Genomic DNA, 14446 nt, shown 5'->3' on the forward strand with positions numbered 1-14446 from the left:
TAGATAGATAGATAGATAGATAGATAGATAGATAGATGGGGGAGTGTACATAGATAGATAGAAAGATAGATAGATTAGATAGATAGATGGGGGTGTATTGGGATAGATAGATAGATTAAATAGATAGATAGAAGGGGTGCATGGGGATGGATGGATGGATGGGGGGTGTATGGGGATAGATAGAAGGGGTGCATGGGGATGGATGGGGGGTGTATGGGGATAGATAGATAGATAGATAGATAGATAGATAGATAGATAGATAGATGGGGGAGTGTACATAGATAGATAGATAGATAGATAGATAGATAGATAGATAGATAGATAGATGGGGGTGTATTGGGATAGATAGATAGATTAAATAGATAGATAGAAGGGGTGCATGGGGATGGATGGATGGATGGGGGGTGTATGGGGATAGATAGATAGATAGATGGGGGAGTGTACATAGATAGATAGATAGATAGATAGATAGATAGATAGATAGATAGATAGATGGGGGTGTATTGGGATAGATAGATAGATTAAATAGATAGATAGAAGGGGTGCATGGGGATGGATGGATGGATGGGGGGTGTATGGGGATAGATAGATAGATAGATAGATAGATAGATAGATAGATAGATAGATAGATAGATAGATAGATAGATAGATAGATAGATAGATAGATAGAAGGGGTGCATGGGGATGGATGGATGGATGGATCGATAGCTGACATGCTGAACTGTATTCTCTCTCTTACACATTCCCAACTAGCCTGGAGATGGGCACCCAGAGCAGCACTGGCCAAGGACAGATTATTTGACCCCAATAGCTCTTGTCCAGCTCTAACCTCTGGGAATCTCGTGTAACACCACCCAGCTCCCCCCTATCCCCAGTGCTGCACCCGTGGCCCCGCTTTGGCAAGGAACCTGCAGGCTGGGGCAGATGCAGAGACTTAGGTGCGCTCAGGGCTTGAGAAATGAGGACCCCACACGAGCCAGCCCCACCAGCCTCATCCCTGGGGGTCTTTGGGAGGCAGGGGTGTGCCAGCCAGGGCGGGACCTTGGTGCAGCAGTAGCAGACCTGGCTGCAGCAAGGCAGCTGCTGGATGGCCACCAGGAGCTGCGTGCGGTGGCCAGATGGACACAGGCCGCAGCGGCTGGAGGCCACGAGTGGGACTGTGGTGCAGGGGAGGGCAGCAGGCGGAAGGGAAGGGCTGGGATCAGCGGCTGCATGCAGGGGCCTGAGAACTGGACGTGGTGAAAGTGGGAACAGGCTCTGCATGGACCAACCTTCCCCAGCAGCAGCCCATTTCCCTGTGCAAGGCGGGGGCCAGAGGTGCTGGCACTTGGGCTCCAAGGCAAAGTCAGGCTCGACGTCAGGTGCAGGTCTTTCCAGTGCCGGGCTGGGGTGGGTTCTCCCGCACTCGGAGATGGTTTCCTGGAGACATGCGGTGGCTTGGCCAGCACCATGGGGAGGCAGGAATCACTGGCTCTGTCCTGAGGCCCTGGGCCTAGTCTGGGGTTCCAGTGGGCCAGGTCCCTGTGCCTCTGTGTGCCTCAGTTTCCCACCAGTAGGATGGAAATAGAGCTGCTGCCTCTCTCACAGGGGAAGCCATGCCCATGAGCGACCCCAAGCCCTGATGCGGGGGCTGGAGGTCGAGCCGTGAGCACGACTCTCCCTGGCGGAATTAGCTGAAACTTCTGGAAGGGGAAAGGGAAGAGGCAGGTTTCGAGCTAGGTTTGGACTTGCAGGTGCCCTAAAATGTTCCTGGTGGTCCCAGCCAGTCCTGGAGCGACAGGCTGCTGGGGCTGTTTATTAGCCAACCGACTCGACTCCTGGGCCAGATTGTCACGCACTCAGTACCTCTTTGGTTCCATTCTTCTCTCCAGCTGGCTGGAAACTATGCTTTATGCCTGGAGCTTTTTCCTGTTTGACGCCATTCTTGAAGGCGGGGTGATCGCAGCTTGGAGGCGGGCCTGTCTCCAGCACGGTCTCTGCCATCCCAACTCGCCGTGGGATTCTCCAGCAGGAGAAAAGTGAACCCCAGGCCATGACTGGGGAACCTGGATGTGGGAGAGAGCATGGGAAAGCAGAGATGCAGGGCTGGGGTCACTGGCAACGTGTATGACTCTGTCTGCTTCTCCCCAGCTTCAGGTGCAAGGAGAAAGTCATTTAAAAAATCCTTAAGTGGTTTGGAACTTGTGTGTATGTCTGAGCCATCAGGGCCTGGGGGATCCGGGCCCCTGGGTTCTCGTCTGTGCTTTACCACTGACTTTCATGGAATTATCACTCACAGAGTGGGACACGTTGCAGACAAATAAGAGGGACCATCCTGCCCTAAGGCAGGTGCAGTTTCAGTGAGACGTGGCCTTGGGGATACGGTGGAGGAAGGGACAGATGCCCTTATTCGGTATTTGGCTGTGGAAGGACTGATTCCAGTTCTATACGTGTCAGGTCAGTTTCTTTATCCATTAGCAAACTCCCCATCCGATTCTTGTTGGTTTTGGTTTGGGGTTTTGGGCTGAGTTTTTGTTTCAGGTCTGTTGTTCTGAAAGACGTTTATTTGTGCACTGTGTCCTGTGGGCTGCGTCTTGCTGCGCCGGGGTGTCCTTGAGGACAGGCATTGTAGCTACAGCCTGGGGCTTGTGCTGCAGACGGGGAAATAACAATCAATGAATGAAAGGGTTTGTTTAAATGCCTGCCTCTTTGGAGGGGATCCCCCCACCCCAGGGAACATGGTTGCTCTAACCATTGCTCCATGCAGCCCACATAGAGAGAGCTCACCTGGATGCCCTTAAACTGCAGCCGTCCCTGGGTGTACCCAGTGTCGCCAGCTTGGGGCTGTATCGTTAAACCCGCTGGCTGCCCCTGGCATGTTTCCTCAGCGTAAAGGGTCGTCCCTCATGCCCTGGCCAAAGGTATTTACATTTTGCCCTTCCCCTGCCGCAGTTACAGCTGGGCATGGAATCTCCTGGCCCAGGGTGTCAGGTCTGGGAGGTGCTGTGCTTACAGCTGGTGTGCTCTGCACCAGAGGTGGCTGCACTTCAGCAGCGGGGGGAAGAGATCTTGTGGATTCAGGCCGCAATCCTGCCAGTGCTGCAGAATGTGCCTAAAGCTACACATGGGCTGCAGCGTTTGTAGGGCTGGGGCCGACGTTGGTCACATCGTGTCACCAAGCAGCTGAATCGGAGCCAAAAAGGCCAGAGAACCTGCCCCACTGGGCAATGAGCCCCACAGGGAGGGCGTCTTAGGAGCCTCTCACGGTCTCACGGGGCAGGCCAGGCACTGAGAAAGGCTGGGAACTGGTGCTGCCTGCCCAGCCTGTTGCTACCAATGCAACCCCTGTGCCAAAGGCGTGACACGCAGGAAGACAGGCCTGAAGGAAATCAGTTGTACCCCAAGCCCAGTCCTGAATCCACCAGGGGGAGGCGCTGCAGGGCTCATCTCACCCAACCCAGCTCCCCACACAGCGCTTAGAATTGGGCAAGGGTCCCCCCACACCCGGGGAAAGCCGTACAGGTCCACATGCATCCCCCTCCCTCCTGCTTGTAGCTAGCTGTGGCTGCTGCTGAGCTGAGTGCAGGGCTCTGGTGTTTGGGTGGGGTCCCGGGGAGGGAGTTTATTCATGCCAGCTCCAGGGGGTGGCAGTAAAAGGGAGGAGGGGTGCATGGCAGCTGATTGTCTGCACGTGGAGTGGGATTGGTTTCACTAAAGTGGGGGAGTTTGCAATTGGATTTAGTGCGAACTAGGAGGGGGGAATAGTCTAACCCAGCCCTTCCAGGCCTATGGCTGGGCCCCGCAAAATGATGAGTTTTTAAAAAATATTAATTAATTTGGGTTTCTCTCTATTCCCCCCTTCTGGTTTCTGAGCGTTTAGGTTTCCACTCAGGTCCCGTGTCCAGTTTTTCTCTGCAGTCAAGAGAGCTAGTGACTGGTTGTTTCTGTTTGATGAAAAGAGAAACTCTCCTGTAAGAACATGACTCTGAGAGCTGGGCCTGTATGTAATAATCACCGAGTAACCCCCAGCGCTTACCCAGCACTTCTCACATGTCACAAAGTGTGTTACAGAGCAGGGCAGTGTCCATGGCCCCATTTTACAGATGGAGACACTGAGGCACTGACAGAGCAGTGACTTGTCCCAGAGCATTCAGCAGGCCAGAGTGTCACCTGAGTGTCCGTTAGCAGCTGGATGGGGAGGGGCCATGGTGCCTGGGAATGCAATAGCTCACACTCATTTGGTTTCTGAATGTAGATGCTAGTTCTGGGGGGCAGGGGGTGTGCATGTGTGTTGGGAAGAGCCCAGCTCTGAGGGGGAGGAGTTTGTTACTGTCTTTTCTGTGACTGGGATTTGCCATGGGGCAGTGGGGCCACTGTGGAATTCCAGTGACACCTCAGGCACCTGTTCTACTTTGGTTTCCTATATAAAATTTTGTTTTAAAATCCCATGCAATGAGCTCAAATGCAGGCGCCTGCCCACGGCATTACAAAATGTCCATCACAGACTCCTAGATCAGGGTTGGAAGGGGCCTCAGGAGGTATCTAGTTCAACCCCCTGCTCAAAGCAGGACCAACGTCCGCAGCTGAGTGACTGTGACTTCTTATTCCCCTTGCATTGCGGTGCTACCTAGGAGCTCCAGGCCTGGCCCAGGCACCCAGTGCGCCAGGTGCTGTACAAACGCAGAACCAGAAACCGGTCTCTGGCCCAGACAGCTCCCAAGCTGAGCACTGCGCCGGGGGCATGAGCACGTGGCTCTGGGCTCTGGGCCGCTTACGAAGCATGAGAACCCACTAGCACACTGAAGCGTTTCCAAAGCAGCTGAGGGGTTGTTGGTGCCAGGGTGTTTCAGTGGGTGCCCCAGAGCCCTGGAACCTGGGCACCCGGGGCCTTGTGCACTGCAGAGAAACGTCCGCGGTCACTGAGTGCTCCGGCCCATCGCACTGCCACGTGGGGGGGTCTTTTAGCGCCTGCTGTGGCCTGGGTGCACTCAGGGTGGGTTCAGCTTGGGCTGCTGGGGGCCAGAATAGCTCCCCAGTTCTTAACCAATCAGAACATCCCCCTTCTGGCTCTAGAGCAGGGTTCAGAGCACCACCTAGTGGGGGCCTGGCGTCCTGCAGCTGGAGTGAACAGAAGCAGGCGGGGAGCTAATGGCTTGGCCCGGCCCGGCCCGGCCCGGCCCAGCCCAGCCCCGGGAAGTGCGGTGTGTGTGTGTAAAGCCATTTCCTCACGGGATACAAAGAGACAGTGAGATGCGTTAGCAGAGCTGGATGTGCAGGGAGCCCAGGGCTGGGCTGACAGGGGGCTGTGGGTCAGGAGTGAGGGGCATCGGCAGCGCTGGACGGGGGCAGCCCATGGCAGGGGGCTGCAGGTCGGGGTTAGGGGCATCAGCAGCGCTGGGTGGGGGCAGCCCATAGCAGGGGGCTGCAGGTCGGGGTTAGGGGCATCGGCAGCGCTGGACGGGGGCAGCCCATAGCAGGGGGCTGTGGATCGGGAGTGAGGGGCACCGGCAGGGCTGGGGGGGGGAGCCCATAGCAGAGGGCTGTGGGTCAGGGTTAGGGGCATCGGCAGCGCTGGGTGGGGGCAGCCCATAACAGGGGGCTGCAGGTCGGGGTTAGGGGCATCGGCAGCGCTGGGTGGGGACAGCCCATAGCAGGGGGCTGTGGATCGGGAGTGAGGGGCACCGGCAGGGCTGGGTGGGGGTAGCCCATAGCAGAGGGCTGTGGGTCATGGTTAGGGGCATCGGCAGCGCTGGGTGGGGACAGCCCATGGCAGGGGGCTGCAGGTCGGGGTTAGGGGCATCAGCAGTGCTGGGTGGGGGCAGCCCATAGCAGAGGGCTGTGGGTCATGGTTAGGGGCATCGGCAGCGCTGGGTGGGGACAGCCCATGGCAGGGGGCTGCAGGTCGGGGTTAGGGGCATCAGCAGCGCTGGGTGGGGGCAGCCCATAGCAGGGGGCTGCAGGTCGGGGTTAGGGGCATCGGCAGCGCTGGGTGGGGGCAGCCCATAGCAGGGGGCTGCAGGTCGGGGTTAGGGGCATCGGCAGCGCTGGACGGGGGCAGCCCATAGCAGGGGGCTGCAGGTCGGGGTTAGGGGCATCGGCAGCGCTGGGTGGGGGCAGCCCATAGCAGAGGGCTGTGGGTCAGGGTTAGGGGCATCAGCAGCGCTGGGTGGGGGCAGCCCATAGCAGGGGGCTGCAGGTCGGGGTTAGGGGCATCGGCAGCGCTGGGTGGGGGCAGCCCATAGCAGGGGGCTGTGGATCGGGAGTGAGGGACACCGGCAGGGCTGGGGGGGGAGCCCATAGCAGAGGGCTGTGGGTCAGGGTTAGGGGCATCGGCAGCGCTGGGTGGGGGCAGCCCATAGCAGGGGGCTGTGGATCGGGAGTGAGGGGCACCGGCAGGGCTGGGGGGGGGAGCCCATAGCAGAGGGCTGTGGGTCAGGGTTAGGGGCATCGGCAGCGCTGGGTGGGGACAGCCCATAGCAGGGGGCTGTGGATCGGGAGTGAGGGGCACCAGCAGGGCTGGGCGGGGACAGCCCATAGCAGGGGGCTGTGGATCGGGAGTGAGGGGCACCAGCAGGGCTGGGCGGGGGGAGCCCATAGCAGGGGGCTGCGGGTTGGGATCATGGTACCCTGGCACAATGGAGTTAAGGCAGCGAGTGTGGTTCCCTCCCTGGCTGTGGCTGGCTCCCCCTCCCCTTGTTTCTCGGGCAGCCCCACACCGGCCCACCCCCTGAGCCAGGGGCTCGCAGGGCCCCGGCCCTCAAAGGAAGGGGCGTTCCAGAGCCATTGGCCATCACAGGGCGAGGATAAAAACAACGCAGCATAAACCCCTGGGCCCAGGGAACTGCTCCTTCACTGGTGCTGGGCCCTGCAGCCCCTGGATTTATGATTCTCTGTAAACACCCAGCAAAAGTCCTGCTTCCTTGGGCCCCCCGGCCCTCATGGACACTGCTCCAGGAGCCTGATCCCCCCGGGGCCGCGAGAAGCCCTCCACGCCCAGGGATCCTGGGCAGGAAGGGAGCAGGCCCCAGGGCTAGGTTGGGCCTCCCCCACCTGTCTGGGGCAGGGGGCTGAAGAGTGTGTCTGGCGGCAGAGGGAGGGTCTTTCTGGGGGGCGGCTCTGAGTCTTTGGGGCCAGCTTAGAATGTACATGAGGTGGGGGGTGCCATTTAATCTGATGAAGGAAGGGCGGGCTAGTAGTTAGAGGGGGTGGGGGTCAGGACTCCTGGGTTCTCTCCCTGGCTCTGGGAGGGGAATGGAGGCTAGTGGTTAGAGCGGGGGGGGGGTATGGGAGCCAGGACTCCTGGGTTCTCTCCCTGGCTCTGGGAGGGGAATGGAGGCTAGTGGTTAGAGCGGGGGGGGTATGGGAGCCAGGACTCCTGGGTTCTCTCCCTGGCTCTGGGAGGGGAATGGGGTCTAGTGGTTAGAGCGGGGGGGGTATGGGAGCCAGGACTCCTGGGTTCTATCCCCAGCTATGCCAGCCTTGCTGTGTGGCAAGGCTGAAGTCTCCCCCCCGCCTCAGTTTCCCCTGTTGAGCAGGGTGGGGGCGGGGGCGGGGGCGGTCCCGGGGTCTCGTTCCTGAATGTCTGTAAAGTGCCAGGTGTCAGAAGGATTTGAGAGCGGGGAAAATCAGTTCCTTCTTTACTGACCTGTCAGGACCTGAGTTCAGAGCTCGCTGTTTCACTATGGCAACGGCTGATGACATCACCAAGGCCTGAGAGTGGGCCGGTTCTGCCGTGCTGATGTCACCAGCGGTTGCCTGGGAAACCCAGAACCCGAAATTCGGGTCGTGGCAGGTTAGAAACAGGGACCTACCGGGCGGGCCCGATCCGGGCCCAACTCTGCCCCGCCCAGGGCCCCGGGGAGGGTCGGGACCCCCGCGAATGGGGCGGGAGCGGGAGCCAGGACTCCTGGGTTCTGTTCCCGGCTCTGGGGGGGGGCTGGACTCGGACTCCTGGGTTCTGTTCCCGGCTCTGGCGGGGGGCTGGACTCGGACTCCTGGGTTCTGTTCCCGGCTCTGGCGGGGGGCTGGACTCGGACTCCTGGGTTCTGTTCCCGGCTCTGGCGGGAGGCTGGACTCGGACTCCTGGGTTCTGTTCCCGGCTCTGGCGGGGGCTGGACTCGGACTCCTGGGTTCTGTTCCCGGCTCTGGCGGGAGGCTGGACTCGGACTCCTGGGTTCTGTTCCCGGCTCTGGCGGGGGGCTGGACTCGGACTCCTGGGTTCTGTTCCCGGCTCTGGCGGGAGGCTGGACTCGGACTCCTGGGTTCTGTTCCCGGCTCTGGCGGGGGGCTGGACTCGGACTCCTGGGTTCTGTTCCCGGCTCTGGCGGGGGGCTGGACTCGGACTCCTGGGTTCTGTTCCCGGCTCTGGCGGGGGGCTGGACTCGGACTCCTGGGTTCTATTCCTGGCTCTGCGCTGGTTGGCGGGACCCCCCCCCCCGTGCCTCGATTTCCCCAGCGATAACCCCAGTGACTAGCGGGGCAGGTCCCAGCCTGGGCCGGAGCCGAGGCTCCGCTCCACTCCCGGACTCGACGCCCGAGCACCAGGCGGGGGTCGGAGGGATGCGGGGCAGCCCGGCCCGAAGGGGTTAACCCCGCGGCGTCACATGGCCGGGTGGGGACCCGCCCCTCGCGGGGGTGTCGGGACGATCCCACCCGTGATCCGTCAGCGCCTGCGAGCGGCCGCAGCATCCCTGAGCCCGGCGGGTACGGGGGGGCCGGGGCTCGGGGTCCCTGCCTGGGGGCCGGCGAGGAGCTGCACGAGGCTGCACTCGAGAGGGGGCCTGGCTTCGGGGGGGGGGCAGCTGAGAGGCTGGGGGGGCAGGTCACAGGTGGGGGGAGCTGACAGGCTGGGGGGGCAGGTCACGAGGGGGGAGCTGACAGGCTGGGGGGGCAGGTCACAGGTTAGAGGAGCTGACAGGCTGAGGGGGCAGGTCACAGGTGGGGGGAGCTGACAGGCTGGGGGGGCAGGTCACAGGCTGTGGGGAGCTGACAGGCTGGGGGGGCAGGTCACAGGTTAGAGGAGCTGACAGGCTGAGGGGGCAGGTCACAGGTGGGGGGAGCTGACAGGCTGGGGGGGCAGGTCACAGGCTGTGGGGGGAGCTGACAGGCTGGGGGGGCAGGTCACAGGTGGGGGGAGCTGACAGGCTGGGGGGGCAGGTCACAGGCTGTGGGGGGAGCTGACAGGCTGGGGGGCAGGTCACAGATGGGGGGAGCTGACAGGCTGGGGGGGCAGGTCACAGGTCAGAGGAGCTGACAGGCTGGGGGGGCAGGTTACAGGTGGGGGGAGCTGACAGGCTGGGGGGGCAGGTCACAGACTGTGGGGGGAGCTGACAGGCTGGGGGGGCAGGTCACAGGTGGGGGGAGCTGACAGGCTGGGGGGGCAGGTCACAGGCTGTGGGGGGCCCGCTGCTGCTTTTGCCATTTGGCTCAGCTCCAGCCTGGGATGCTGTTCAGCACTGAAGGGGTTAATGTGGGGCCTCCTGGTTTGGGCTGGCGCCTGACTCAGGCAGGGTGGGGTGGCCTCTGGAGGGGAGGGGAGGGGAGGTGGAGGGGTCTCTGTGGGGCCCGGGCCAGGGAGCTGGATGTGCTGCTGGCCCGGTATGGCCAGGGGGAGGGGGCTGCACCCCCTGGGGAGCCCAGGGCTCTGATGGGGCAGGCCCATGGCACTGGTGGGTGAGGGTCTCCCAGCCAAGGCCTGGCAGGCTGCCCCCCTGCCAATGCTGTTCCCCACCAGCCGGCCTCGCCCCTCCAAAACAGCAAGCGGGGGGGCTGGCAACAGGAGGGGCTGAGGGAATTGCCCCCGTCTCCTTCCCCACCCCCACGCACTGCCAACTTGGCCCTGTGTTCTGCCATGGGACCAAAGGCAGCATCCCCTAGAAGGAACCTTTGCCTGGGGGAGCGGGCCGGGTTGGAGCCCTGTGGGTTGTGCCATGGCCCTGGCCCCAGGCCGGAGTCCCCGTGGGTCGAGCCCCGGCCCCGGGCCGGAGTCCCCGTGGGTTGCTCCGTGGCCCCAGGCCAGGTCAGAGTCCCCGTGGCATTCCACTGCCCTCTGGCACTCGGCCTGGCCTGGCCTCTGTCACATCTCGTAGCAGTTTGGGTTAATTTTGGCATGTGCCTCTCACAGAAACCTTTGAAGCTGGGGTGAGCCCTGCCCCGCCTGGCAGATGGCTCCTTGTCTCCAAGCACCTCCCCGGGCTCCCGGGGCCTGCAATTAGCGCCTGCTGTTTTAGACCCAGCTAACCCCTTGGGCACTGTGATGCCGGGTGGTGGTCCTGGCCCCTCTGCAGCCTGCCCTGCAGCCCCATGAGAGGGGGAGACAAGTCTCATCTCTCTCCATTTCGGAGGGGAAACTGAGGCCTGGAGACAGGACTTGTCCAAAGTCGTGCAACCGGTCGGGCACAGAACTGGCTCCTAGCCCCTTGCTCTCCTGCTAGCCCTGCTTCCCTTCCCCATGCACCCGGGAGACCCGCTCCCTCGTCCCGCCCTCTAACCGCTGCACTTTTCCCTGTCTGGTGGGCTGTGGTCTCTCTTGGCCTGTGGGAAGGTATAGGGGGATCCGAGGTGCCATCTATCCCTGCCTCCCTTCCAGACCCCCGCTCCACCATGGCGGCCCTGCTGAAGAGCCTGGTGGGGGCGTCGGAGAAGTCGGCCCGCATCGCCCAGCTGTGCCGCCAGGAGGAGGCGCTCTTCCAGCTGCTCATCGAGGAGAAGACAGGCACCGACAAGAACAAGAAGTTTGTGCAGGATTTCAAGACGCTGGCAGACGTGCTCATCCAGGAGGTCATAAAGCACGACGTGGGCAAGGAGGTACCCGTGGGCACCCTGTGGGGTGGGGGCCTGTCCCCTCTGACTGCATCCAGGGGGTGGAGATGGTGCCCAGGCAGGAGCAGGGGGTGGGCATCTTAGCCCTGAGGCAAGGAGCTGCCTAGGACACCCCCCTCCAGGATCCCCTCTCCTAGACCAAGGGAGATGGAGGCGGGGTGGCTCCAGGCCCCAGCACGCCAAGTGCGTACTTGGGGTGGCATGCCGCGGGGGGTGCTCTGCCGGTCGCTGGGAGGGCGGCAGGCAGCCAGCCTTCGGCAATGTGCCTGCGGAGGGTCCGCTGGTCCCGCAGCTTCGGTGGAGCTGCGGGACCTGCGGGAGGCCCACCGGAGCCGTGGGACCAGCGACCGGCAGAGCGCCCCCCGTGGCATGCCACCATGCTTGGGGTGGCGAAATATCTAGAGCCGCCCCTGGATGGAGGAGTCTCAAGGGCCTGAGACAAGGCGTTCATGCTGCCCTGACCCCCCTCCTCCCGTCTCTTTCAGTTCCCGGAGCTGCACGGGCACATCTGCGGGGAGGAGTCGAACCAGTTTGAGAACAGCCTGGGTGAGTGACTTGGCGGCGTGGCCACGGGCCAGGGTGGGGTCCCTGGTCTCCCGCGCAGCCTGTCCCAGCTCGTGCTGGAGGTCTGAGCTGGTCCTGTATTGGGGTGGGGGAGCCCCCCCTTCACGCTGTACTGGGGGCCCCGAGCCTGCCCTGTCTGGCTAACCCGTCCGCCCGCAGGAGAGACCCTGGAGGTGCAGGTGTGTGCGACCCAGCAGGACACGGCCTCGCTGCTCTTTACAATCCTGGACCGGAACCGGCCGGCCGCCGAGCTGCTGGCAGCGGCCATCCACCAGGAGGTGGTGCTGCAGGACCCGGCGCTGGACGCTGTGGCGCTGGCAATCCCCCCGGAGAGACTGGCCATCTGGATTGACCCCATCGGTAAGGGGGGGTCCCTCGCTGCCATCCTCCAGCACGACACCAGGGGGTGCTGAGAGCAGCTGACCAACTTCACCCCCTACTGGGGTGTCCTGGGGCTGGGAAAAGGTGCTGACCCATGGCCCCACCCCGAGGTGGCTCCTCCCTGCCCGGGAGGGACCCCACAGCCCCGGCTCTAGGGCTGAGACCCCCAGTTAGCGCCTGTCATGCTGAGACCCAGGAAACTTATTGCCCGGTGGCCCGCAAGGCAAGGACAAAGGGAGCCACGTGGCTTAGGCTGGGAGGCTTTGCGCTTTGGCCCGGGCAGGGCTCAGGGCCTGATTCTGACACCGCCTCTCTCCGGCAGACTCCACCAATCAGTACATCCGTGGCCAGGCCAGTGTGGCACCCATCGGTGGCATCTGCCCGTCTGGGCTGCGCTCAGCGCTGGTGCTCATCGGGGCGTACGACCGCAGCTCGGGAGACCCGGTCCTGGGGGTCATCAATGAGCCGTTCTTCCGAGAGGACCCCCTAACCCACAGGTACCTGCCCCTCACCCCCACATCTCCCCTGAACCCTGCCCTGGGCACGTCCTGGCTCTGCCCCTGGCCTAGGGGGTCTGCGGGCGCCCCAGCAGCTGGACCTTGCTGGGGAACCCCACTTGGGAGCCCTTGGCCTGCACCAACCCCACCCTTCCCCCAGGGAGTGGGGCAGAGAGAAGGGGGTCGTGGGGGTTGCTTTGCCAGTGGCTGCTGGCTCTGAGGCTCCTGGTTACTTCTGATCAGCTTCAGTTCATGGCAGGGACCCCCCCCCACAGGGTGTCCCCCAGTCCCGACCTGCAGCCCCCTCTGAGCCCAGCCCTGGGTTCTGCACCCCCCAGCTCGGCTACTGCCCCTCACTCCTGATCCGCAGCCCCCTCCAAGCCCAGCCCTAGGCTTCCCCATTCTCCAGCTCTGCCAGTGCCCCTCACTCCCAAGCCGCAGCCCCTGCTAGCCCAGCCCTGGGCTCCCCCCAGCTCTGCCGGTGCCCCTCATTCCTGAGCCGCAGCCCCTCCTAGCCCAGCCCTGGGCTCCCCCCAGCTCTGCCGGTGCCCCTCATTCCTGAGCCGCAGCCCCTCCTAGCCCAGCCCTGGGCTCGCCACTCCTACAGCCCCGAGCTCCTCTCCTGAGCGGCTGCCGTCAGCGTCGCAGCTGGTGCTGTCTCCGCTGTGTTCTCCTGTGTGCAGGTGGCAGGGTGTCTATCACTGGGGCGTCTCATACCAGGGCACCAGCCTGTCTTCGCTGCGCCGGCCCCCGCTGTGCCCCGAGCCCTCCGTCGTCCTGAGCAGCAGCGAGACGCCAGCGATCCAGCGGGCGCTGAGGCCACTGTACGGGGAGCGGCTGCGCTTCGCCTCAGGTGCCGGCTACAAGATGCTGTGTGTGATCCTGGGGCTGGCCGAGACCTACATCCTCTCGGAGGGCAGCACCTTCAAGTGGGACTCGTGCGCCCCCCATGCCATCCTGCGGGCCCTGGGCGGAGGGATGGTGGACCTGGAGGCTGCCCTGCAGGCCTGGTGTGCTGGCCAGCGGGGGGCGCTGCCGGAGCTGACCTATCACCAGCCTGCAGGGGACGCCGTGGGGGCTGAGCGCTGGGCCAACCGGGGGGGCCTGGTGGCCTTCATGCACCGTGAACACCTGGAGGTGGTGATGGCCACACTGGCCACTGCTGCCCTGTGACCCACAAGGGACTGCCTGGGGGGGGGGGGCAGGCTGGTACCAAGGGCGCAAAGGGGTGAGGTTGGATGGGGGCCAGGGGGCTGCAGGCAGCTACTGCTCCCGTCGGGTGCCGCAGACCTGACGCATGGGGCAAAGGCCCCACCCCGGAGCCTTCCAGCCCCACCCCCCCGCTAGTGCTGCGGGCGCTGCCTGTGCTGAGCTCGCCCGTTTGTGCCAGCCTCCGCAGGGGGGCGTTGCCTGGCCCCCATTAAACAGTGCGTTTCGTTTCCCACCCTCTCGCCTTTCATTTGTTCTTCCTCCTCCCCCTGGCCAGCCCCATCTCCAGAGCCTTTGCCTGGCAGGTGCTCCTGTGGCACCGGGTTCTCACCCGGCCCTGGGGCAGAGCTGGGCAGGCTCTGGGACTGCACCAGACCCCTCTGGGCATGGCATCAGGCCCCATGCTGCTCTACCAGCTGGAGCCAGCAGGGGGCAGGATCAGCCGGAAACTTGCCCCCGCTCTGCCCAGCCAGGCAATCCCCCCTAGAGCCGGGGGGGCTTTGGCCAGGGCAGGGGCCACTTCCCCCAGGGTGAGCAGTGAGCTCGGGGGCTGGGGGCCAGGCCCTTGTCTTGCAGCTGGATGCCCTCAGCAGGGCCCTGGCAGCTGCCCCAGCTGGCTGGTCAGGGGGTTCAGTGCAGTGCGGCATCACCAGCCCCCTGCTGCCCCCCCTGCAGAACCGAGCCCAGGCTTGGGCCCCGAGCTGGGGCTCAGAGCTCCCAGAGGGGGCCTACCAGGGAGCGGGGTGGCGGAGAGCTCACCGGGGCCACTGGCTCTTCCTTGGCATGCAGGTCCCAGCCCCCAGCATCCTCTGGGCACCCCACACTCCCCTGGGAGCCACTGTGGGAGTGTCCTGCTCTGGGCCCCTTGGCTCAGGCTCGAGCCGGGGGTGCCAGGAGCTGGATGCAGAGGAGGGCAGTTGTACAGAGGTGAGCAGCAGGGGTGAGGAGAGAGGCACAGGGAGGGGAAGGGACCTGCCCCCGGTGACCTAGTCTGG

At 63.4% G+C, this 14446-nt stretch overlaps 1 protein-coding gene across 2 annotated transcripts; it reads left to right on the plus strand.

Moving 5' to 3' along the window:
* Nucleotides 1-7663: 7663 nt before the first annotated feature.
* Nucleotides 7664-13686, plus strand: LOC127035164 (inositol polyphosphate 1-phosphatase-like). Of its 2 annotated transcripts, none has more exons than XM_050924723.1 (6): nt 7664-7771; nt 10568-10785; nt 11286-11346; nt 11524-11724; nt 12068-12242; nt 12926-13470. In XM_050924723.1, the coding sequence occupies exons 2-6, from the start codon at nt 10582-10584 to the stop codon at nt 13413-13415; spliced, it is 1131 nt and encodes a 376-aa protein (XP_050780680.1). In that variant the 5' UTR covers nt 7664-7771; nt 10568-10581; the 3' UTR covers nt 13416-13470. The 2 variants fall into 2 exon arrangements, with proteins under 2 accessions (XP_050780680.1, XP_050780679.1); XM_050924722.1 differs by lacking the exon at nt 7664-7771 and adding an exon at nt 8521-8682 and having other exon boundaries at nt 12926-13686.
* The last annotated feature ends 760 nt before the right edge of the window (nt 13687-14446 follow it).

Source organism: Gopherus flavomarginatus, chromosome 16, assembly GCF_025201925.1.
Source record: "Gopherus flavomarginatus isolate rGopFla2 chromosome 16, rGopFla2.mat.asm, whole genome shotgun sequence".
NCBI classification, from domain to species: domain Eukaryota; kingdom Metazoa; phylum Chordata; order Testudines; family Testudinidae; genus Gopherus; species Gopherus flavomarginatus.